The following is a 24100-nucleotide window of genomic DNA, read 5'->3' on the forward strand; positions in this document are numbered from 1 at the left end:
GAACTGCACAGCTCAGCAAAAGCGCCCCAGCCCTCGGCGCGCCGCCTCCTGCGAGCCCAGCCGGGCAACATTTTGTAAACCTTCCAATCCATCCTTTGGGGAAAAGGGAAAAAATAGCGTTGAACGGAGAGACGGGGAAATCTATATAATATATATATGTACATATGCATATTTATGTATATGTACATATATATATTATATTTGGTTCCTGCTAAAATTAGCCGGGCTCGCCGAGCGCCTGTGTGCGAGTGTGTGCGAGTGTGTGCGTGCGGGCGTGTGTGTGAATGTGATTACTCCAGGACTCCTCGGGCTCCGGAGACGCCATTTTCCCCCTTGATATCTCTCTCCGTAAATCGGTGGCGCGGCGGAGGCGGCCGCGGCGGGCGGGAAGCGCGGGGCTGGCCGGGGCGCTCGCCGCCGCCTGCGCGCCCGGGGGCCCCGGCGCCCCCCGAGCGAGGGCGGCCCGCCCCGCGCGTCGCCGTTTGACAGATGCTCGTCGCTATGGAGTTACTGCAGCAGCACCTTTGGGGGCTCGGACGAGCGACCGGAGGCGGAATCTGAGCGAGCGCCCAGGCCAGCGGAGCCGGAGCTGCCGGGACATGGGTGAGCAAGCGCGGCGACCTTGGCGCGGGAGCCGGGGTGCCTAGCCTCCCGCCGCGCCGCGGGCCCAGCGCGCTGGGGGCCGGGGGCGGTGTGTACCATGCATGCAAAAGTTCACGTCGCCTCGCCGGGGCTTTGACTTTGCACTGGGCTCGAGGGGGGTGGGGGGACCGGCCAAGGGGGCGGGATGCAGGTCCCTGCGAGGCTGCGCGGGGATGGGCGCGATTCAGCCGGCTGGTGGGTCGGCAGAGGTGCTGACTTAACTGGAGTAGCCCGTTGGTGGCGGTGATGGTGGAAGCATCGGGCTGGAGGGCTGGGAGCTTATTGAGTTTCGGCTAATCTGATCCCTTCCCCACCCCCTCCTTTTGCACCCTCCCTTGGTCCTGCTGTCGGCTGCCGGGGCTGGCGGGTTTGGCTTTGGTGAAGTGGACTGGGGAAAGGGAGGGGGTAGGGAAAGGGGTGGGGAGGCGGCAGGATATTTTTTCCCCCTCTCTTTGTAACTTGCAGGTTAAGTGGAGCTAGAGAGCTACATTGTAACCTAGTTGGATGGGGTGGGGGGGAGTAAATGTATCAGAATCTAAGGTGTCGTTAATAGAAGAACAGGCGAGAAGTGGTCCAGCCAATGAAGGTTGGTGTATGTTTGTGTTCTGGCTGTGTGTTAGTTTTTCTCTTTTAAAAATCTTAATCGGTGGATTTGAGTCTCTTTCTTGTGATCTCCGGGCTGGGGATTGTGAAAAGGCAGGAATTCCCTTAAAAGCAGAGAATGCCCCCTTTGAAAGCACGCATTGTGTGCGTTTGTACAGGAGCCCAGGGCTTGGGAATTAACGCAGGCTTCCCTGTTCGGTGGTTTCCAGAGGGAAATCACTCCGGAAAGGAAACCCTTCAGTATGGATTTATTGTTTTTGTCTTTCGAACCATTATCTCTTTGACTAAAATACTGTCTGTGAAGTTCCTCAGAATCCAAGACAGGTAAATTGGACTGGGCAGATCTGTGTAGCAAGACGCGTGATAATGGGGGCACTGTTTTCGGTGTCTGTGATGGAAGCATTGTTGGGAAATTGAAATTTCCGATCAGTAGAGCACGCTGCTCCTTAAAAAAGAAATAAATAAATAAGTTGCTGCCGAAATGCTGTCTTCTACGTTCTCTCTGTACACTCTCCTATCTCGCCCCTCCCAGACCCATACCAGCTACTACAGTTCTGAAATTGAACCCAACTACAGATATTTTGTTGAAGATCAGGAAAGTTGTTCAGTTGGAAGTAGGGATGAGGCTAGAGATACTGGGAGTGTGGTTACTAGTTGGTACTGCCCTCTGATGCCGCATTTATTCTTTATGTGCCTTTGTGGGATTCTCAGCATGTGTATCTGTCTGAAAGGACTGTTGAGGGAAGGATTTCCGATTTGTTTCCGTTTCAAATAAACTGTCCCAATATCTCATAGTTGATGTCTGATACTAACAGGGCAGTGTGTGTGTTTGTGTGTGTGTGCGCGCGCATGTGTGGTGTGTGTGTGTGTGTTTGTGTTAGTCCTGCAGAAACTCTCTTCTACAAGGGAGTGATTCTAGAATACTACAGAAGCTACTTTGCCTCCACTGCCCCTAGTCCTCCTGCCTACAACCATTTACACGTTTCCTGTTGAAGTTTGGTTCGAGACCATGGTCTTTATGGAAATACTGATCTTAGTTTCTTTTTAAAAAATACGTCCTTTTCTCCTTTCTTTTATTTGCTTTCCATCTTAATCTTGTTTTATTGATTTATTTATTTATTTTCTTGACAACTTGCACTGAAAAGTGATTTCATGAAGAAGTTGTCACGGAAACTCTGTGGCAGTTCAGGCCCATTCTCCACGATTTTATAGTGCCTGCAGAGAAACCTCATGTGTCTCATTCAAACTCGAATTTTGGAATTCCCCTCTGCACTTTGTGCTGTGGGGAAGAGAAACCTGGAGTGAAAGAATGCTATCTGCAGCCTGATCTTCAGCCCTGAGACCAGATCTAAGGACCTAGGAAAGAGTTTCCTTTCTCACTCAAGTTAAATACAGCCTGGCTGGCAAGAGAAGGTAGTGCCAGCTGGCCAGGGAGAGGAGGGAGTTTACAGCCTTTCAAGATGCAGCCAGTTTACAATCCTTGCCTCCCTCTTCTCTTGACTTCTGTGGCTTCTTTCCATGCCTGCCCTTAAACTCCTGGAAGGAGGCGGGTCTCTTTGCTCCCCCAGCTCCATTTCCAGGCTGCAGAGTTACATGGAAGGCTCTGTGTGCTGTGTGGCTAAGCCTCTGCTTCAGCACATTGCTCCTTACCAGCAAAAGGATGTTAGGACAGAATGTTCCAGGCAAATCAGAAAGGAGTAAGAAGGCAAGTGTGCGGGAAGAAGGGCAGTTTAAACTGCAGGAAATATGGTCGCAGAAAATACTGAGGCCAGGTACTGCTGCTTGGCACATGATGGCACATGATCCTTTTCCGGGGGGGGGGGGAGAGAGAGAGAGAGAGAGAGAGAGAGATCCTAGTTTGAGGAAGTTGCATGGCAGTTGGAGCTGGGCTGTGCAAGCTGCTGCCACTTCAGTAACCTGAGCTGAGCTGGGGGAGGAGGTGGGGATCACAGGCAGTCAGGAGACAGAGGAAAAGGAGTTGTCTTTCTGAGCAGGAAAAATAGATGTGTTACTGGAAAAAAACAAACTGGAGGTGGGGGAAGGGACATAAAGGGGGAGCATCTCAGGCAGTGGTGTTATTTAGGAAGGGGGGGCCACTTGGAGCATAGAAGGAAATAACTGCCTTACATGATTCTGAGGAGCCAGGCAAGAGCAAGGCTGTAATCTGATCTTTTCCATGTTAACATCCGAATGCTACATAGGAAGGCCTTGCCAGGAGGCTCAGTTCTAGGTGTCCCATGGGAAGCCTGGAGCTGTCCCTGAGGGAGGCGAACAGCCCCTGCTGCCAGGAGAGCATCTGGTCCCAAATGTCATTCCTTACAGGGTGCACAATGGTACTTTGAAAAATACCTGACCTCAGTGAAAGAGGGGAGGGGGGAAAAGCAGACTTTTGGGTTATTGTAGAATTTAACTAAAAATGGCCAATGGGAAGAACTCGGAGGAAGAATATTGCTAAAGAAAGACTAGATAGGAGAGCACTCTGGTCTGGGTTTCCCCTTCCTTTTCTGCTGTAATCTTAACTTGGAATTCCATTAGGAGCCAGATTAATTCTTCTGTGTCACAATACTGTTCAACAAGGAGAGGAGATTCTTACACAGTCGTCATTGTTACTGCAATCTCTGCCACAAGTTTCTGTAGAATATGCAAAGAGGAGATTGCACTCAGATGTGTAGAGCATCTTTTCTTGGTTCCTGTGGAGGAACTAACACTTGGCTGGCCAGGCTTCCCCTGGCCTCCCAGAATGCCTGTTTCTTCCTTGGAGACTTGATGCTTTAATTAAAACCAGAAAGCTATTGAAGACAGACCTAGCCAATGGGATTCTGTTTTCTGCGATGCTCAGGGATGCGAAATAATTTTTTTTTTTTTTTGCTGATGGCATTTCAAGTTGCTTCAGTTTTACTCATGCCAGAAGAGCTGGGTATGTTATTATTAACACACTAGCATTGTGGAAGGAATCTCAGAACTTAACATCAGACACTATGATGTTTGTTGAGAGTCCTGTGGTGTGAAAGAACCCTTCAAGGAAGGGCAAGGGTATCCCTGGAGTGCTCATAACATTGGATCATAGAAAATATCCTTGTAGCATCCTCACTGAAAGTCATTTGACCAGGTTCCTGGGAGGAAGGGGATAACATTCAGTCCTATTCAAGTCTTACCGTGTGTTAGGAAGTTAGTATGATAAAACATCTGAAATAACTTAGAATGGGAACAACGTTTTTCCATGCTGTTATTACAATTTTAAAAGTATTAGTTCAGGAACTGTCAGTGGTGGTGCTTTGGGTTTTTTGGTGAGGCTGCACATCAAAGCAAAATTCAAAACACAACAAAATTATAGTGGAACAAAGTCACTTACCTCCTGGCTAGGAAGGGAGAGGGAGAGAAAGGAGGGCTTGGGATCGCAGAAACATTGAGCCCATGCCCCCAGTGATGTAAAGACCTCAGGCTAGGTCCCATCTCTTAAGTTTTCTGGTTCACAACAGTGCCACTTTGATGATACATGACATTTGATGAGCATTAGCATCCAAACTTTCCATTGCTATTGCCATATGAACTGCTCTCTCTCTTTCTCTCTGTCTCTGTCTCTCTGTCTCTGTCTGTGTGTGTGGGGGGTGGGACTTTTGTTGTTTTCTAAATTCCTTTCTTCCATCTTTCTTTTTTTCCTTCTTCCTTCTTTCCTCCCTCCCACTCTCCCTCCCTCCATACCTTCCCCTCTCTTTCTCTCTCCTCCTCCTCCTCTTTCTCGTTCCTCCTCTTCCTTCTCCTCCTCCTCATCATTTGACACAGGATCTCACTGTGAAGCCCTAACTAGCCTGGGACTCACTATGTTGACTAGGCTGGTTTTTAATTTATGGAGACCTACTTGCTTCTGCCTCCCAAATGCTAGGAATAAAGGACTGTGTCACCATCTATGGTGTTCTCTATACTCTTAATGAAGACAAGGATACTTTAGCCAGCCCAGCCCTTGATAAATACAAAAAGGAAAGCACATGAAGACACAAACTTGATTCTCACTCGCATTATTGTTCTTAGTTTTTATTTCCATTTTCATCTAGTCTCCCAGTTGATTTTTTATGTTCCATTAGACACATCAAGTTGGAATTAAATGAATGTCATTATTTGTTTAAGTTTTCCATTGTGAGTTTCATAGGTGCAGGTAGAACAGTTTTCTCAACCTTCCTAAAGCTTCAACGCTTTAATACAGTTCCTCATCTATGGTGATCCCCAACCATGAAATGATTTCATTGCTTCTTCATAACTCTAATTTTGCTAATTTTATGAATTGTAATATAAATATCTGATATGCAGGAATATCTGATCTGTAAGCCCTGTGAGGGTTGTGACCCACAGGTTGAGAACCACTGCCTTAGGAGGAAATAAGGAAATAGCTGTCCTGTTCCCAGAACTATGGTGGACCATGGTATGTTATGACACATAGCTCCATGGAAGACACCAGCTGAGCAATTGAGTGGACTCTACGGTGGGCAAGAACTCAGCTTTTCCAAATGCTGAGGCAGGAGAGGGGACATGTTTTGATTTTTACTCAGGAAGTCATCTCCTTGATCTAACTTAGCTCTTCCCACCAAAAATATTTCCTTTCATATTCATGGAATTTTATTCATTTCAAAATTATCTTCATATCATATCCACCCCCTCAGATCTTCTTAGGAAGGAAGCCAAAGAAATATTTATCCCTGCTCAGAAGATTAGCAAATGAATAAATTAGGTTGCCTGCAATGGTACAAGTTAGTGGCTGACCTGGGACAGTGCAAGCATGAGCAGCCTCACACCTGATGTGGCAAGATCTGATCTTTGTCATCACTTCCTGGCTGGGTGACCCCAATAGCTTATGTAGCTCCTTTGAGTCTCCCCAGTAACCTGGGATAAAGATATCTCTGTCCCTATGTCCTAGGGGTTGTAAGGATTAAGTTATCCCAAATAATTTCTGTCACTGAACTCTTGGAGATTTTCTGTGCTGCCTCTTGGAAACTGATGCTGGGATTATATTTGCCACAGCCCACTCTAAGAAGAATACCCACAAAGCCCTTGTGTCTAGCAGTTTGACAAACTTAACAGCTATGCATATCAACCGAGGAGTTGGTTGAGGTACTCAACTCAGTGTTCCATGTACAGGTTGCATGACTAGATGTGTATTGTGTTACATCTGTGTAGGACTCAGGTTTCCACGTGGTGGCCAGTGCAGTGGCACTCAAGGAAGTACTGGTGCTCAGGAAATGCTCTTTCACCAAAGGATGGTGAGAAGAAAGGCGGTGGACACAAACCTGCCAGAAAGAGACACAGTGGGCAGTGACATGTGTCACTAAGAGAGATGTGACATCTAAGAGAGAATTTCTAATCTCTCCAAAATGAAGGAATGATAGCAGAAATGTCTTTGTCCTAGAACAGACAAGAAATGATCTAGAACCTGGAATGTTCTTCCCAGTATCTTGGCTTCTGGAGTCTTCTGTGTTCTCCTCATGACACCTGGCTCTCCTAGTCCTGAGCCAGCCGCTGTACTTTCCTTAGTGTTTATCCTACTGTGCCACTTGGAGCAACACTCAGGGCTTCTATGCCCTGTCCCCTTCAACTCCTCAGCTTGCTCCGTTGTCACATCTAGTGGGGAAAGTGCCCTACCTGGTCCTGTTTAACCGGAGCATCTACCTGTGAAGGCATCTGGCACCACTGTGCTTCTCTGTGAAGATGCACGAGTGACTCCCAATCAATCTGCTTGTCTCTTCCCCGTGACCGGAGCACTTCCAGTACTTCTTGTACTGGTACTTGTTTGCTTGCTTTGGTACTTCTTGCACTTGCGTCTCCTAATTGAAGACCTGTCCAGGAAAGGCGCAAGCTTACCCCTCAAAGCCTTGCACCTATTTAGGGTTGACTTCTGCTGTGTGAATATATCATACGACTTATGTAGAGTTAAACGATCAAGAGTAAATGTTTTTAAAGTATACCAGATCGTTGCAAAATGAAGCAACACAGGAGGACTTCTTACAGTGAGTAATAACTAGTTATGTTGATAGCTTTTTATAGTTTTGGCTGTCTTTCAGGGGAAATCACCCAATCTCAGCTACTCCCTCCAATCATAAGAGGTAATGATATTTTACCACATGGGTGTCTTTTCAGTCAGTGGTTCTACGCATTCATTCAGTAATCAAATGTTTATTAAGTGCCTCCTAGAGTATCCTCCCCACTCGAACACTCATCACTTTTGATGGTCTCTGAAAATTCCAGTCGTTCATCCCGGTTCCCATGCTCATTCTGCCACTTAACTGTTCCGTTTCCTCCCCTGCTTCAAGCGGCCTGCTCTTCTGCTCATTGGTGATTGGACAAGCCTGACTACACAGAAAGAGAAGCAGCAGAAAGCCACACAGAAGGGAAGGTGGAGTCTTGGGGTGCAGGATTGAGGCTGGACTGGTCACCCATCAGCGTGGGTGAGGAGCAAGTCCTACTGCCTTTCTTCCTACCTTTACTCATTGGAAAGCAAGGAAGTTAAGACTGATACTAGCAGTTCCATCTGAAATTCTGGGATGCTGCAGCTAGACGTGTCAAAGACATTTTAAAAGTTCTCCTTTAAAGTATAGAACTCCTCAAACTCATTTAATGACACCCCCACCAACTGTCCAAACCAATCCCCGTGAGAATTAAAGCACTCAGCTTGGTGTTTGATGTGGTTGGAAGAGTTACGGAAGGGGAAGTTGGTGCCCTGGGGTAAATTAAATGAGAAGCTCCCCAATTAGAGCAGAAGAACAGGCTTGGAGGAATGGGGGGCAGGGGAAGGGTATGACAAGTATGAAGCAACACCACAAAGAAGTGTGGAAGGAAACAAAGGGTTAAATTATCCTCCTCACCCCTTTTGAAGCTGACACAGTGAAGATGGTACAAAGTCAACTCTGGAAAGTCCAAAGCTGCCATCGCTGTTGGGACTTCACTATCACCTCCTGTGCCCTGTGGGCACCCAGGATCTCTGCTGAGGCTGCTTTATTTACACATCTGGGGTCTGGTTATCATTTCATGATGCAGATCATTAGGAGCCCGAAGGCCAGGGCAGACTCTCTGCTTATGGGCTGTCACTCCATCCCCACAGGACTTGCCTGCTCTGCCCCTGGATGCTTGTATGGAAAAAAATGGCTCCTGGGTTGCTTTGTGTGTGCTGTGGGATCAGGAGGAATCAAAAGCCACATTTTTTCTGCACCATTGGATGGGGGCGAGATCCGGAAAATAAATCTTTGTCTTCAGGCTCTATGAAAGGTTCATGGGTTTTCTGGATCACCTAGAAGCACACCAGTTGAATTCTTAGAAAGAAAAAATAATGGAAGCCATTCAGATGCTATGGCTTCCAGCCCCAGGAATCTTGGGGTTTGAAAGGATTTTGGATAAAATCCAAAGGATTTGGGATGAAAATAGAAGAAAAAAAGAGCAAGCACATTGTGCAAAAAGCTTTATTATTATCGCTATTATTGTTTTATTATTATCTTTATTTACCAGGGATTCAGTCTGTTCAAGGAAAGGAACTGCTTGGAGTTCCTTGGGACTTGGAGAGATAAAGGAATGGTGTTAGTTGAATTTCATGCATCCAACTATAGCCCTGGAATGGTTTTCAGAGCTGGGGCATCATATTCTTTGAAATGAATAAAAAATCTTGGGAGCCAAATTCTGTGTAGTTGTTGCTGGCAATGTCCATGACCTTTTGCTATTTGACCAAGACCTTTTTTTTTTTTTTTTTTTTTTTTTGAAAGCATAGCATGGTGGCCAGAAAGCATGATTTGACATAAGACCACCATAGACCTTCTCTCTGCTCCTAACACTGTCTGTAAGAGCTCTATTAAGAAGCTCTTGGTCCACAAATATTTTTGGAGTTTTAGCATTTCAGTTTGTGTGGGCTTTTTTCCTGGTACTCTTGGATGGGAAAAGTCTGATATAAGATGGTAGTTTGCCCTTGGATGGTCTGTTTAAGGAGACATGTTTAGCTAAAATGAAAGTTACCCTTTTTCAACTAAATTAGAAACCTTTTCCCAAGTGGAGTGCTGCTACTTCTGTGTGGTCCATGCTAAGGTGTATCAGGGAAGGCTTCAAGAAGGATGTGTTTGTTGGAGGAAGAGAAATAAGGACCCTTTCACAGAGGGAGAACCTTCAGTGACAGGAGTGAACTGAAGTGAAGTATGGCTTTAAAATTCCCTGGAGGAAACGAATACTAATGATGTGATGTAGAAAACTGTCAAATTGAGGACTAAATTGTGCGCAGTAGGAGTCCAAGAACCGCTACCAAGGCCAGGCAGGTCTGAGAAAGCTTCAAAGAGAATGTGAGACTTGAGTCTCACGACAACAAAGGGATGATCCTGGTTAGGTAGGTAGAGAAGATCATTCACCTGGGCGTGTACCAGGGAGAGAGCAGAGAGCAGCCGGTTCAACACAGTACTCTGCAGGTGGAGGCAGCAAGGCAGAAGGGATAGGGCCCATAAGTCAAGGCATCCGCTTCTCAGAGCTGAGCTGCAGGGCCAAGATCAGTTTCCCAAATGCTAAGAGGGCAGACTTGAAAGATGGTGTGAAATTCAGAGATTTCCATATATACAGCCTAGAGAAAAACTCTGACTTCTGACCATGCGGCCCTCTATGAGGCTCTGCCTGTCACCAGCTCTGCAGATGCAGTCTGATATTCAAAAGAAGTGTGTTTAGAACGAACAGTAAAACACTATATGAACATTTGGGTTGAGGATTGGCTCTTCTCTGGCCCAAAAGACCCCGTGACGCTGGAAGTTATCCTAGGAGTCTAGTGCATGATTGAAGGACGGACTAGTTTAGTAGCAATGTGATGGTGGCAGTTCAGGATGCCTAGAGGAGACACCTTGTAAAGGAAGGGAGGTGGAGAGAATATCTGTTCAGCTCTGCGGTAGGCCTAGCATTTCCTTTACTGCAGAAGTGTAAGGTCAAATGACAATGCACAAAGCAGTTGCTGAATCAGATGGTTTGAGGGGATGAAGAATTTGTGGTAGACCCGTCATTCCATTCAACGTTACAGGGCCTTTCTAGAAAGATTAAGGAACTTATCATCTGTTGGACTTTCATTTGGTTTGCTGCCATCATCCAAAATCAACATGCTCTTTTTATTCCCATTTTACATGTGTCTGGTGGATGTCTGGCATTCAAGCGGTTACCTGATGTTGGCTCTTTGGAGTTCGGTGGTGTTGTGAGTTAAATAACATTTGTGCCCAGAAAGGACTTTGTTTCCATGTGTATAAATTAAGAACAGGATCAGGGCACTAGAGGGCTATCTATGGATTAATATATAGATTTAACTGATAATGACAGTAAGCCAGAGGTTCTCAGCCCTCCTAATGCTGTGGCCCCCCACCATAAAGTTATTTATGTAGGGCTATTTTATAACTGTAATTTTGCTACTGTTATGAATTTGAATGTAAATATATGTATTTTCTCATGGTCTTAGGTGACCCATGTGGATCTAACCACAAAGGAATCATGACCCGTAGGTTGAGAACCCCTGCTGTAAGGGTTCAACACAGGCCACTCCCTTTTATTTTGATAGTGTTCTTCCCCTAACCCCACAGAAGAATAGTGACAGCAAACAGGATGTTATGGCTGAAACTGAGCATGCAAACTTGATGGGTCCCAGAGCCAGTCCCCACAGCTTATGCTATTGTGCCATTTTGTGAGAAGCCGTGGCAGTCGGAGTTGTTAGTTAAGAGTGTGCCCAGTCTCAAGCCTGTTTCAGATTGTCCCACTGATACTGAGATCCTAAGCACAAGAGTTGATGTCCTATGCTTAAGTTTGAGTTCATCTCATCCCACGCAACCAAAGCTGGCGAACCAACAGGAACTGAAAAAGCAAAGGAAGAAAGGAGTTCTACTTTTGAAGAGCTTCTAAATAGATAAAACTTAGCACCTAGGGATGCTGGGCTGGAAGGGGATACGAGGCTCGCCTCATGGCTTTCCCTGATTCATTAAATGAAGACAGGGTGTGTGGGGAAGGCTGGGTTCCACCCCTGAGCCACACAGGGTTTTCCTTGGGATCTGAGAAGACCAGGCAACACTAGCCGATTTGTAACTTGGCTGACACATTCCAGGGGACCAGTCAAGTTTAACAAAAAGTGTGAGCATTTACTAAGGTGATCCCAGGTAATTATGATCTCATTTAATATTTAATCTTCAATTACTTCTCCTAGGAGCCCCTGAGGTAGGATTATTACCCACTTTCCAAACGAGACTTGAATGGCTTAAAAAGGCCTTGCTGCTAATGGGAAAGAGACTAAGAGGCCCAGTCCTATGACCTCCAGTCCGCTTCTCCCTCCCTTCTTTGCAAGGAGAAGCATGGCCTTTGAACACATTCTCCTGAACTATGTCTCCTTGTGTTCACTGAGCTCTGAAATGTGTAGAGACCCATTTGAAATACTGTCCTGCATTACAGAGATCCTGATTGTATGGACAAGATAGACGACATTAAAATATTGAAGCATAGTTTGTCAAGCGCATTGATGGCAAAATGTCCAAAGAACTGAGAGGAAGAACCCCCTTCTATCTGTGTCTCTCTCTTCCACCCTCTGTGTTTGTGTGTATATGTGTGATGTGTGTGCTTACATGTGTAAGTGTATTCAAAGAATAATGTTAAAAGTGGTTTCAGCTGATGTTCTGGACGGAGGTGAAACCTGACCCAATTCTTGAGATAACTTAGAGCTAAACCTTGTAGAAATGAAAAAGTCCACCAAGCCAACAGGAGTAGGAGCCTTATGTAAAGTAAAACACATCAACGGAGCTTGGAGATGTTGCTAGAAGATGCATTCAGTGAAAAACTCAAACAATGCTTCTTAGAGGAAGTAAAATGTGACCTGAAATGTACCTCACAGATGTGTAGATCGCACACACACGGTTGCTGGGTAAGAGCTTTGTCCTTTGTTATAGACCACAGACATACATGCAGCGTCAGCAAACTGGTGTGCGGCCATCTTCACTCTTGCTGATTGAGAGCCAGGTATGTGTTGGGTCACTTGATCCATTCTCCAGCGTTTATGGACCATTTATTCCAGAAATTTTGGCAGCAGGAAGAGTTTCAAGAACCATCACTCAGAGTTAAAGGCACTCTAAGTCAAAGGGTGACTGACTGGCTGTACTTTGACATAGCCTTTCCTTCAGCATTCAGTGAATACAGAATTGAGGCCTCTCTCCATGTATCAGGGCTGTGGCAGGCACTGGGGTTAGCATGGGATCCAAAAGAGGCAAGGGCGTTACCCTCAAAGTTCTTAGTGTCTACTAGGGAAGATGAGGCAAAACGTAAGAACGGCTCAGCCTTTAGGGATGTAGGAAGTGCCCAGGACATGTTTTGTATGGTATGTGTCACAAAAGCACAGAAACGGAGTCCCGACTTCAACAAATCAGAGAAGAGATATTTGATCTCATGTTCGCCTTTAACTCAGGAAGGTCGGAGGAGGGTTCCAGGTGTGTGCAAAGTTGCACGAGCTGGGTGACTTTCACCCAGTGCCCTGAGCAGATACAAAGAAGGACGAGTAGTTTAATTCCCTTGCCAAAGTGAGGCAATCTTGTTAGCATCTGACAAGAGAGTTCTCTCCCACAGTGAGTCAATGAGTGCAGGAGAACATGATGCAAAGGGAAACACACGATGGGGAAGCACTAGGGAAGGAGAATGGAGGGAAGGATCCTAAGCTTAACATTGTAAGAACCTGGAAACCAGGATCATCAGATGGAAATAAATAACTAAAAGAGTAATGGGGAAAAAAGAAAGAAACATTTGTGAGCTGGGGATGATCTCCATGGCTCTTGGTGTTCCAGAAAAGCCAGGGGAGACAGACAGAGCCACACTACATTAACCAAAACCAAACACCCCAGCAACTAAACTATAAAACATGTTGTGTACCGAGAAAAGGGGAAATCCCTAGCCAACCTCCATTTTCTCATGGACATTCTGAAGAGTTCTCAGCGAAAGAGTTGCAACCTGAGAATTATATAACCTGCCAGCCTGGGAGGGTTCCGTGGCCTTGTGGCAATGTGTCCAGAAGTCCAAGGATAGCTGAGGCAGGAATGAGGAGCGAGGATCTGGCTGCATTTCTGACTGTTTGCCCTTAAGGGCTTGTGAGGTGTGTACTTTTGGAAAGTTATTTTAACCTAAGAAGCATAGGGTTGAACTATCAACAAACCCATGTGAACTGTGGCCCAATGGGGAAGCTAAGAAAGACAACACATTTTCCTACTGTTGTTCAGACACTGAGGTTGACAGGGGTCCCATGAGGGTTCCTAAGAGACAGGGGGAAGCCCATAAATCATATCTTGTGACTCCAATTGAATATGCCAGGGGCTTTGTCTATTTCTGCCATATTGCAAATTTGGAAAGCAGTAGTCAGGATGGCAATGGCAGGGATGTGATGATGATCTGGAAGCCAAGCAAACGGGGGAGGTGGATAGACTGGGAAGTCAAGCTTGGATTTTCGTTTTTCTATTTGGTCCAGCAGATGTCTTGAATGTCTAGATGCTATGCTGGGCATTGGGATAGTAAATGGCTCAAACACAATAGATATCTGCTCTTAGGAGACTGAGAGAAGCTACCTGCAAATATAGATTAGGAGGCACTCTGTGGTCAGGGGAAATCTGAGACAATGGTTTTCAGAACCCAGTCCCTCCATTACCTAGAGGCTGTGGAAAGCCAAAGCACCTGCCCTGCCACCCGGACCCTGACTCGGTGTGTGCAGCTTGAGAGTCGACATCATTCCCACCAGGCTCGGAACCTAAGTAAGCGTTTCCCAGGCAGCAGCAGCATTTTTCAGACAGGAAACATCTCTGTATCTTGCAGATTTGGAAGGGAGGGAGGAGGTACTGTTTAGGGCTCCCCTGAGTATGAGCAAAATCTAGCCATGAGGGTTTTCCCTGGGCACTAGAGAAATACTGCTGTGGGCTCAAACTGTTCAATTTGAAGTGTCCCTGTAGGCCCATGGCTGTGCAAAGCGAAGCTGCGTAAGACCGCGTGTTACATCGTTGTTGAGAGGAGTGTGGGATCGGGCACTCAGATGGCTTGACTAGCTAGAATTTTGTTGCCTTTGAATGCTAGAGCTGGGGTAGAGAGCCTGTTGCCACACTCTGATCTCATTGTACATTGTAAGACCCTCTGTCCTGTCCTTGCTCTGCTGCTTCTTAAGACCTGCCGAAGCCTTATTTTCTAAATCACCTTTATCGTCTCAATCCCTGCATGGCAGCCCTGCAGGCAGCCTCAGAAGGGTCAGCCTGTGTTGCACTGGAGGCAGGAAACCAAAACAGAGTGTTCATTGTGTGCTGGCCTCTCTGGCAGCCGCCAATTGCAGGAATGTGAACAGGTCAAAATGCTTTCACCTTGCCGGGGCTCCCCCAGCTCTGAGTGTGTGACTGTGCTCACATGCATGTGTTGGCAGGGGCTTTTCACAAGGGGAACTGGCAGTTGTCCCCCAGACCCACCACACAACTCACACGGGGTGCAGCTGGCAGGTGTGTGTGGGGGGTGATTGAAGAACAGCAGCTTTATGAGCTGCTGAAGCCAACAGACAGCTTAGGTTTCTTTGCTCTGTGCTATTGAAAGTTTTTCTTGTTTTAGGACTTTTTTGTTTGTCTGTTTTCTGTTTTTCGAGACAGGGTTTCCCTGTGCAATAGCCCTGGGTCTCCTGGAACTCACTTCATAGACCAGGCTGACCTTGGACTCAGAGATCCGCCTGCCTCAGCCTCCCCAGTGCTGGGATTAAAGGCGTGCGCCACTACTGCCACCACCCAACTTATTTTAGAATTTTTAAAGTAATGGGGTTCTTGTGGACACAGGATCTGGATCTTTAGCCCCAGGATAGGCAGAAAGGGGCTTCCTGGGTAGGTGGAGCTAAGGCTGGAGAAGGAATTTGAGTAGCTGTCGGGGGGGAAAATACTTTCATTCAGAAAGAACTTCTAGAAATCTTCCAAAGCCTTCATCCTAGGATGGAAATGAGGTGAATGTGAGCACTATTCAATTGCAGCTGGCCTCAGCCCGAGATTCGGCTGCTGTTGAAAAAACAAAACAAAACAAAACAACAAGATGTGCTCAAAACAACTAGAAGACGACGCAAGATGGACATTTAGAGGCAATCCGTACAGACAGGTGAAATGTAAGTCAGCCCAGGGAGTAAGGACTGTTTCCCAGAGTTTGTATAATTTTTACTATGGAAATACAGATACTGTAGAACAACCTGGAATGATGAGAAGGCTCAGGGTTCATTGGGTCTGTTAATTTTTCATTCCTTCTTCATGGCACAAACTTTTAGAGAGGACTGCTCGTGTGCTGGGGATTGCACGGATCAATGGCAGCAAATGTGAGGCCCGATTCTGTGTAGAGACCAGTGCAGAAAAAATACCGTGGAGACAGGCTTGAACTGAGTGGCCTGTCCAGCTTAGCCATTAATGCAGTCTGGGACTGGACTCTGAATGTTAGGGACCAGGGTGGTAGGTCTGGAATAGAGGTTTGTAGAGCCTGAAACTATTTGAAATGGTTTTATTAGTTTATCTATAGTACGTGTTGTGAGAAACCCCAGCTGTCCCCCAAAGTCCAGCTGGCCCAGGTCCTCAGGAGAGCACAATCAGTTTTCAGCAGGGGGTCAGCTATCTGCTTTGTTTCAAGTTTCCCAATTCTGCAGTGGTATGAGGTTTGCACTGCCCCCAAAGAAGCTTAGAAAGAGTTTTTTCCCCTCTGACTTCCCATTGCTTGTAAGATGAAATCCACACTCACTACTGTGTCTGTCACTCGGGGATTTCACGATGCCGCTGTAACCTTTCCTTTGCTGTGCTTCTCACCAGTCCACTTGTTGCCACACCCTGTAGCCACACCCAGCTGCTCTATTAGCACAATCCTACATGTTCCTGGCTCATGTTCCTTGGACTGTATGCTGCTATTGTCTTTCTTCATTCCCTCACTCTTTAATTCATTTCTTGGAGTAGCTAACTGTGGTATGTGCATATATTTGAACATAGGCAAGTGTGTGTGTATGTGTGTGCATACACATGTGTGCATGCATGCATGTATTCCTGCCTACATGCAACTGTGTGTGTGTGTGTGTGTGTGTGAAGGCCTGAGATTGCTATGATCGGTCTTCATAGCCACTTCACTCCTGGGAACCTCGTCCTCACCTCCCAAGGCTGGAATTACAAGCAAGCCACCCTGTATTAGAGTGGATTCAGATCCTCTTGCTTATGAGGCAGGCACGTTAATCATCACCCTCACCCTAGCACCCCATCTCCACAAGGTTTTCCTTCTTTCTTTTAATAGTTGCCCAAGGTCCCAGCAAGAGCCTGTGCTCTTCTTGTAGTTCTCCTGCATTGGTGCCGTAGCTCTCCTGCATTGGTGCCGTAGCTCTCCTGCACTGGTGCTGTAGCTCTCCTGCATTGGTGCCGTAGCTCTCCTGCACTGGTGCAGTAGTTCTCTTGCATTGATGTTGTAGCTCTTCTGCACTGGTGCTGTAGCTCTCCTGCATTGATGCCGTAGCTCCCCTGCACTGATGCCGTAGTTCTCCTGCATTGGTGCTGTAGCTCTCCTGCACTGGTGCCGGAGCTCTCCTGCACTGGTGCTGTAGTTCTCCTGCATTGGTGCTGTAGCTCTCCTGCTTTGGTGCTGTAGCTCTCCTGATGGTCTTTTAGCTTTCCTGCACTGGTGCCATAGCTTTTTTCAGAGTTGTTTTTTAAATCTCCAATCAAGAGTGTTTTCTTCTTGAGGGAAAGGATATTTTCATTGTATCTTAGGATCTTCAGAGGATTTGGGAACACTTGTTGTATCAGATTTTCATTTTTATGGGTCTTTACTACTGCATCTAAATAGTTATTGATTCATGCAGTTAAATATATGAAAATCTGAAGTCAGTCACTTTTACATGGGAGGCACTTTCTTAATAATAGTTATATATAGCAACATAGCCTATCTGTTCATCCATAGTTTGTGTCTTATCTTCTTTTATCTTTTCTCAATGTCTCCCTGGTCTGGTTTGAGGTCCAGGTGACTTGCTAAGAGCTTCTGAGGAAGTCTTTCCCTTATCTTATATCCTGTATTGTCACATTTGCCTGGGGATACTAGTTACTTGGGGAATTAAAGCATAATGGTGATGATTCCTGCCTCAGGGAGTAAGCCTTGGGCATTGCTGTCCTTAGCAGGTGGGAAATGACTTCCAGTGTGTTTGGAGCTGGAGTGTAGACTGAGAGAAACCAACTGGACTCTTGCTGCAATGAGCAGGGTCAGGTCCTAAGGCATCTTGATACCTTAGGGTTTTACACTGCTATCTGCCCTGATGAGAAGGGAATCAATAGATGTTGACTCGATAAGACTTTTGCTTGTGGCTTCTGAAATAGGATCTTGCTATATACTTCTGGCTGTCCTGTAACTTATTACAAAGGAAGGCTAGCTTTGAATTTGTGTTCTTCCTGCCTCCAAATTCCGGCATCACAGGCATATACTACCACAGTTGGCTTAAACGTGACATTTTATAAAATAAAAGGTTTCAGGAATATAGGCATATTTGTATACTAGAGATGAAGACTTGAGAGAGAGAGAGAGAGAGAGAGAAAGAGAAAGAGGGGGAAATGGTAGTGTCATGTGTTTTAACTACAGTCTCCGTTCTCTTGTTGGCCGCTCGAGTTACAGGTGGCTGTTTCGTGGTTTTTGGTAACCTCTGTAAAGGTGCTCCTGATTTTATTAGCGCAATCTTTCTACTTTCAGAGGAAAACTGTACTATTGCTTTTCCCAGACTGAAACTTCTTATAAACGTGGCTGTCCGCAGGGCCAAGCTATTTCCAGGATCGGAGTGTGTTTCTGGGCTTCTCTGCAAACCTCCATGGCCTGCGTGGAGGCTTCTGACCTAGGCTACTTCTTCTGACTCTCTTGTCAGATACTGGCTGAGAAGATGCTGGTTCCAGAGCCAGAAGCCACATACTCAGTGGTCAGGTTCCAGTTCTTGGCGTTCTCAATATGTCCTTACAAGCCTCATTGGGCACACTTGGGAGGCACATTTGATGGCCAGTTCTTTAAACTGCTGGACTCAGAGGTGGGAAGAGAAAATGTGTAGAAAAGCTTCCTGCTGGCGACAGGGAGTGTGTTCAGTGGGGAAAGAAGACTCGGGAGTAATGGGATCCCAGCTAGAAGACATGACAATTTGCATAGCCGTGTGGCATTGGGCATTCTCTTACAGATGGACAGCTGGGCTCGCCTTTGGCTTTTGCAATTATGAGTCTGAACTAGGGAAGATATTAAGTAGGTATGGAGGTGAGCCAGAGAGGATGATAGTTGGCTTGCCCTGGGATCAGCTGGAAAAAGCCTGATCTTTTTTCTTCTTATCTTGGAGGGAAGAGGGCGGAGAAGATGTTGGATGACTTGTGAAGTGCTGCTTCTCTCTGTTTGCTCTTCTGTTCTGGGGACAAAATGACCTTCATCTAAGGAACAAGAAAGGAGAGTGAAAAATGTATAAATGGCTATTTTATATAAGTGATGGAAATGATTAGCTATCATATGTTTCTGCAGATACAAACATTTAAAAGTCTGCATCGATCCCAGAGTAATTAGTGATTTCCCATTGAACTCTTTTGGTTTCTTATCAACTTTCAGTGCAGCCAAGTTTAAGAGCTAGATTGCCAGGTGTGGTCGCCCACATGGAAAATTCCAGAATTTGGTGGACTGGGTCAAGAATATAGCCAGAAACTGGAGTTCAGCCTGAGCTATCTAGTGATTTCTAGGCCAGCCTACACTAGGAAATGAGACCTGCTCTCACAGGGTGAAAGACGAAACCCCCAAAGCAAAATGAAACAAACAAGCAGAAACAAAAACTAGGAAGCTTTGCATAATGGAGATAATGTGTGATTTAAGTAATGACACGGGACAAGGAACAGACAGGAGGACTAAAGGATGCCCTTCCATTAGGAAGGGGGTGAGGGTAGGGCTTCTCAGGGGCAGCTGAGAGTTTTCTTCATCTTGCATAGTGTTCCTCAGATGGAAGAAGGAAGTAACAGCAGAAGCCACCCGGATACAGTTCCCACAGACGTGTATCAGCACTGAGTTTCCTTTCATTGTGGTTGGTTTTACTGGTGACAGAGTCCTGTTCCATGTGGCTTCAGTGTGAGAAACCTCTAGTTGTTACTGGCTGAGGACTCACCTCTCTTATCTTTATTATTGGGCCTGGAGCCATAAAAATTACTAATAACCCATTATGACGGTGCATGTGAATATGCTTTCCCTGTGCTCTAATAAGGTTCAGTTTGGGTATGTAAACTTCCAGACCGATGCTGTAGGCATGTGGGAAGGACTTTAGAAACTGGGATTGGATATTTTGGGGTGCAGTTCTTTCCTACCATAGCCACTTACCGCTCTACCTCTCAATTTTAGATCTGACATCTTCTGAGTACGTCACCGCATCTCCGTTCTTGGGACGTTGAACCCAGCAGCTGAACTACTTTGTTCTTGGAATTTTGGGTGTCCTCTCATCTGACCTTTTTTCCCACTTCCCTTCGTCCCTTCCCCCTCCCAAGAACTCCAGAAGACTGTAGGATTATCATGGAGTCCAGGGAAATTTTAAGCCACTCCCGGCAAAGAGGGAGCGAGTCGGAATTCCTTCCAGGCTCCTCGTCCAAGTCCCCAGCAGCTCCTGGCTGTTCCGGAGAGCCCTTGAAAGGTATCTCCGTGGGTGGAGAACGCATGGAGCCAGAGGAGGAGGATGAGCTGGGCTCAGGACGAGATGTGGATTGCAACTCTAATGCAGACAGTGAAAAATGGGTGGCTGGAGATGGTTTGGAAGAACAGGAGTTCTCCATCAAAGAGGCCAACTTCACCGAGGGGAGTTTGAAGCTGAAGATTCAGACTACAAAGCGGGCCAAGAAACCCCCCAAAAACCTGGAGAACTATATATGCCCCCCTGAGATCAAGATCACCATAAAGCAGTCTGGGGACCAGAAGGTGTCCCGTGCTGGGAAAAATAGCAAAGCTATAAAGGAAGAAGAAAGAAACCACTCCAAAAAGAAGGTAGGAAACCATGCCTTGCGGGTTTGGTGTTATTCCTGTTTCTGCTATTCTCTCAGCAACTTTTAAAGGTCAATTTACTTTTGAATATATTTACTTTTGAATCACCAGCCTCTTTGATGAAATATTTAGGGCCTGTGGCCAAGTCTCTGATATAATCTGTATAATGCTGAGATGATCATTTTATATTTTATACTCACCTAGGAAGCATAAGCTACCGGGAAATTATAATTTGGGAGTACATCCTGTTTACTCGGTAATAGCCTACAGGCCAGGTCAGCCAAGTCCTGCAAAAGTTTGAGATACGTTTTTGTTTTGTTTCATCTTAACATCTGTTCTCTTGGCTGGTCAGTCAGGAGTGTCACGGTCGGCTCTTGGTTTCATTTGTTAGCGCTGTAGGTCTTCCTGAGGCAAGCACTCTGAGGAGCCATTTTCATTGTGATCGAGGCTTCTGTAGGGCCCAGAGATAGCCATGCTGAGAGACAGCCATCAGAGGGCAATATGAAGGGGGGCGGGGAACCAGAGAGTGAAGTTCTGGGGTACCATGACTGAATGACAGAATCCCAACCTGAGACATGGTGAAATCTTAAGGCTCTGTGAGAAGTGACTCCGGTTCACTGCCCAACTAGACGTCAAACACAGGCCTGCAGATAAAGGTGCTGGATAGTATCAGTTCATTGGGAATGAATGGGTCCATATTTTTATTGAACTATTGTGTGTGTGTGTGTGTGTGTGTGTGTGTAACTATAGTGACCTCCCCTCTGGGGATGAATATGGTTCTCAGCCTGTGATAGAAGACTGACCCAGTCTAGAAAGCTTTTGCCTTCAGGAATCTTCGTGGCCTGGGGATAGCTCTGAAAAAGACTTTCGTTGACAAGGTTTTTGCATCCAGGTGATAGGTATTAATCAGGTTCCGTCTTTCACTGATGCGAACCTGATGTGGTGTAACAGCTTCAAGTGGTCTAACAGTGTCCGGGAGTGGTCCTGTCCGCAGCGGGCTTTCTGGTATTCATTCAACAACATGAGCCAAAGCCATACTGCTTCTTGAGGGTAAAGCTGTGCCGTCCACTGGCAGGTGTTTATACTGGTAGTGTGCAGTGAAAGTCAGAGATCTGAGCCTGCAGAAGCTTTGTCCAAGGGCGATAACTCCTTACAGAAGCTGCCTCCATTCCAGGAAACCAGGACAGTTGGTCCACCGCTGTGCTAGTGTTTGGGACAGAGAGGAGCAACGTTGGCTTCATTCTCCAGAGCATTTGGGTCACACACTCTCCTCCTCCCATTACAACATTGTGGTGGTTAATGAGTTCTCTGTTTTGAAAACAAAGGTTATCTTCATACCTGACAGGAACTTTGGAGTCACTTATACGGCGACATTGTTGCTTGGGAGTTGTGTGTCTTCAGCTTTGAAAATGGGTACTGTTTCCTTTGACCGCTGAGGTGGCCCAGTTCTTTTTGTGCCATTGATCTGCCTGTGTGGAGATGGGGTGGGGTGGGGTTGGGTTTGGGGGTTGGGGTATCCTGGTTGGTGGTTACTTTCTCTCCATTCCCTCTATGCTGGGACTGGAGTAGCAGCTCACAGTTTGGGTGTTCAAACCCAAATTTAGTTCAAACCAAAGTGTGAATGAGGCCAGCCATTCTCATCCAGGAAGCGAGGTGTTTTTGTTAGAAAGAAAGATGAAATCCCTTATTCGAACATGTGGTTTGCCTCATGTAGTAAGCATTTTTATGCCTCACAGTTGGGCAGAGTGGAAAAGAAAGGGGGGGGGGGTGCAGATTCCAATGCACAGTTGTGTTTTATGATGTCATTATATGATGTCACTGTGATGGAGCAGCTTACAAAATGCTTTAGCTCTTAGAAGCGTATTTAATAGTGTGTAGCTGCATCCTAACCACATTTATTCACACGGGAAGTTGTTACTTTCCAGGAATGAACGAATAAAGATACTAGCGTGGGGTTGTAATTCCTTAATGACATGAACATTCCCTTATCTCCTTTGAATTAGAATACCAATTCTATTGCCCTGCAGATTCCTGTCATTGTTCAGAGATCAAGCAAAAGCTGAAGTTGAGGGTATGTGTGGAAATCTAGCTTGTCATTTGTGTGGACAAATTCAGTGATGTGTTCTTGCAGAGTTTGCCTTACATAAATCAGAAATATGTGACAGGTGACACAGCCAGAGGAAGGATGGAGATGGTGTCATATGACTAAGAGATTGGTACCTGTTTCTGAGATCTAGTCTTTTGATGATCTTAGTGAAGTGAGCCCTATTTTGAAGATGTGTGCATAAAACCAAGTCCTACTCTACAATCTGCCAAGAGGCCACGTAGACCTGGCCCTTGAGTGGGTGGGGATGTTTTCTTGGGGGCATTTGGATGGATATTCTGACATTGAGCAAGGGTTGGCAACCCCAGCCCTGTGGGCCAAATCCAGCCTCCTTCCTGTTTTTCTACAGCCCACATACAAAAATTGGTTTTTACATTTCTACAAAGATTTTTAAAAATCAAAGAAAGGGAAATATTTTTGAAGTATTCAAACTTCTTTGAAATTCAAATTTCAGTGTCCATAAATAAAGTTTTAATGGCATGAGGCCAAGTCCACTTGATTTTATTTTTGTCTGTGACTGCTTTATTATTGCAATGGCAGAGTTGGGCAGCTGTCACCCTGACACTGTGGCCTATAGGGCTTAGACTGTTTACTAACTGGGTCTTATACAAAATGTTTCAGGCTGAGGAGAAAGCCCAGTCAGTAAAGAGCTCGTCATGCCTGCATAACAATCTGCCTTTGGATCCCAGAACCCACATAAAAAAAAAAAATGTCTGGGGTTTCCTGGACAGCTAGTCTTGCTAAACTCCAGGTCTAGAGAAAGACCCTGTCTCTCACAAAATAAAGCTGAGAGCGATTGGGGAAAGCACCTGCCACCAGTCTCTGAATTCATGCACTCTCACACAGCTCCTCCTCCGGAAATGCTTATCAGATTGACTTAGGGGGAGACAAGTTTCAGGATAGCAAGGATTTTGTTTCACTTTTAGTTTGTCTTCAGTGACTCAGGAGTCAAGTCTGGGGAGGGTGGCAGAAGTTGATTTGTACCGTCTATTCTTTTCTCTTCAAGTGAAGGGATTAATACCTTGTTCGGGTGATTGTTGACAGCCTCAGGCAGAGAGAGCTTAGATTGGGTTCCACTTGAGTTTCTGTTCTAGAGCAGGAAAGCTGCCTGGGAAAATTATAATGTGACCTGCCCATCAGAAACACGTGCTTTACTGTGTGCGTAGTAGTTACACGTGGTCTTCAACTTTGGGGTGATGAGGCAGATACCCAACATTCTGGGTGCTCTTATTCCAAACTTAGGAGTTAACCCTCCAAACTGGAGAACATTTGCGGATGGTCAGGGAACATAGTCACTTTGATGGAAGAACTCCTGGAAAGAGTAGTCCACTGTCTCAAGGCTGATCGACTTCTCTGAGGAGTGTCGGGACTTAGCATAGGGGTCTGAATGGCCTTCAGGAGAGAGCTCGTGACTATCCGTTCAATGGAAGTGTGATGGCGGTGTTTGGTGGATGTAGATTCTCAGAACATACTTCCAAGGCTTTGCAGAGACCCAGCAGACAAGTGTCCTGTTTTCTGGTCAGTTCACCAACACTGCTGCATCTTAAAGTTATTCAGGTCAGTAACATAAGAACTTGGGCTTGGTCTGGCTTCTTCTCAGGCCAGCAGAGAAAATGAAGATGAATTTTTAGAGTCAAGATCCAGTTCAAGACACATATAAGGCTAGGAGCTCTGGCACAGACAGATCTGAGGATGCTCTCAGCTTAATGCTTAGCAGCGCTGTGTGAAGACAGGGGATTAGAGATGCTGGTCTAA

At 46.0% G+C, this 24100-nt stretch overlaps 1 protein-coding gene across 2 annotated transcripts in view; it reads left to right on the forward strand.

Annotated features, from left to right (window-relative positions):
• The first annotated feature begins 382 nt into the window (after positions 1–382).
• Positions 383–24100, forward strand: part of Setbp1 (SET binding protein 1) — a 343902-nt gene continuing 320184 nt past the window's right edge. For both annotated transcript variants that reach the window (XM_057788674.1, XM_057788675.1), the window contains exons 1-2: positions 383–603; positions 19612–20244. In XM_057788674.1, the coding sequence (XP_057644657.1) occupies positions 19780–20244 (465 nt within the window). In that variant the 5' untranslated portion in view covers positions 383–603; positions 19612–19779. The remainder of the gene's footprint in view (positions 604–19611; positions 20245–24100) is intronic.

The sequence above is a fragment of the Chionomys nivalis genome, chromosome 14, assembly GCF_950005125.1.
Source record: "Chionomys nivalis chromosome 14, mChiNiv1.1, whole genome shotgun sequence".
Taxonomy (NCBI): Eukaryota; Metazoa; Chordata; class Mammalia; order Rodentia; family Cricetidae; genus Chionomys; species Chionomys nivalis.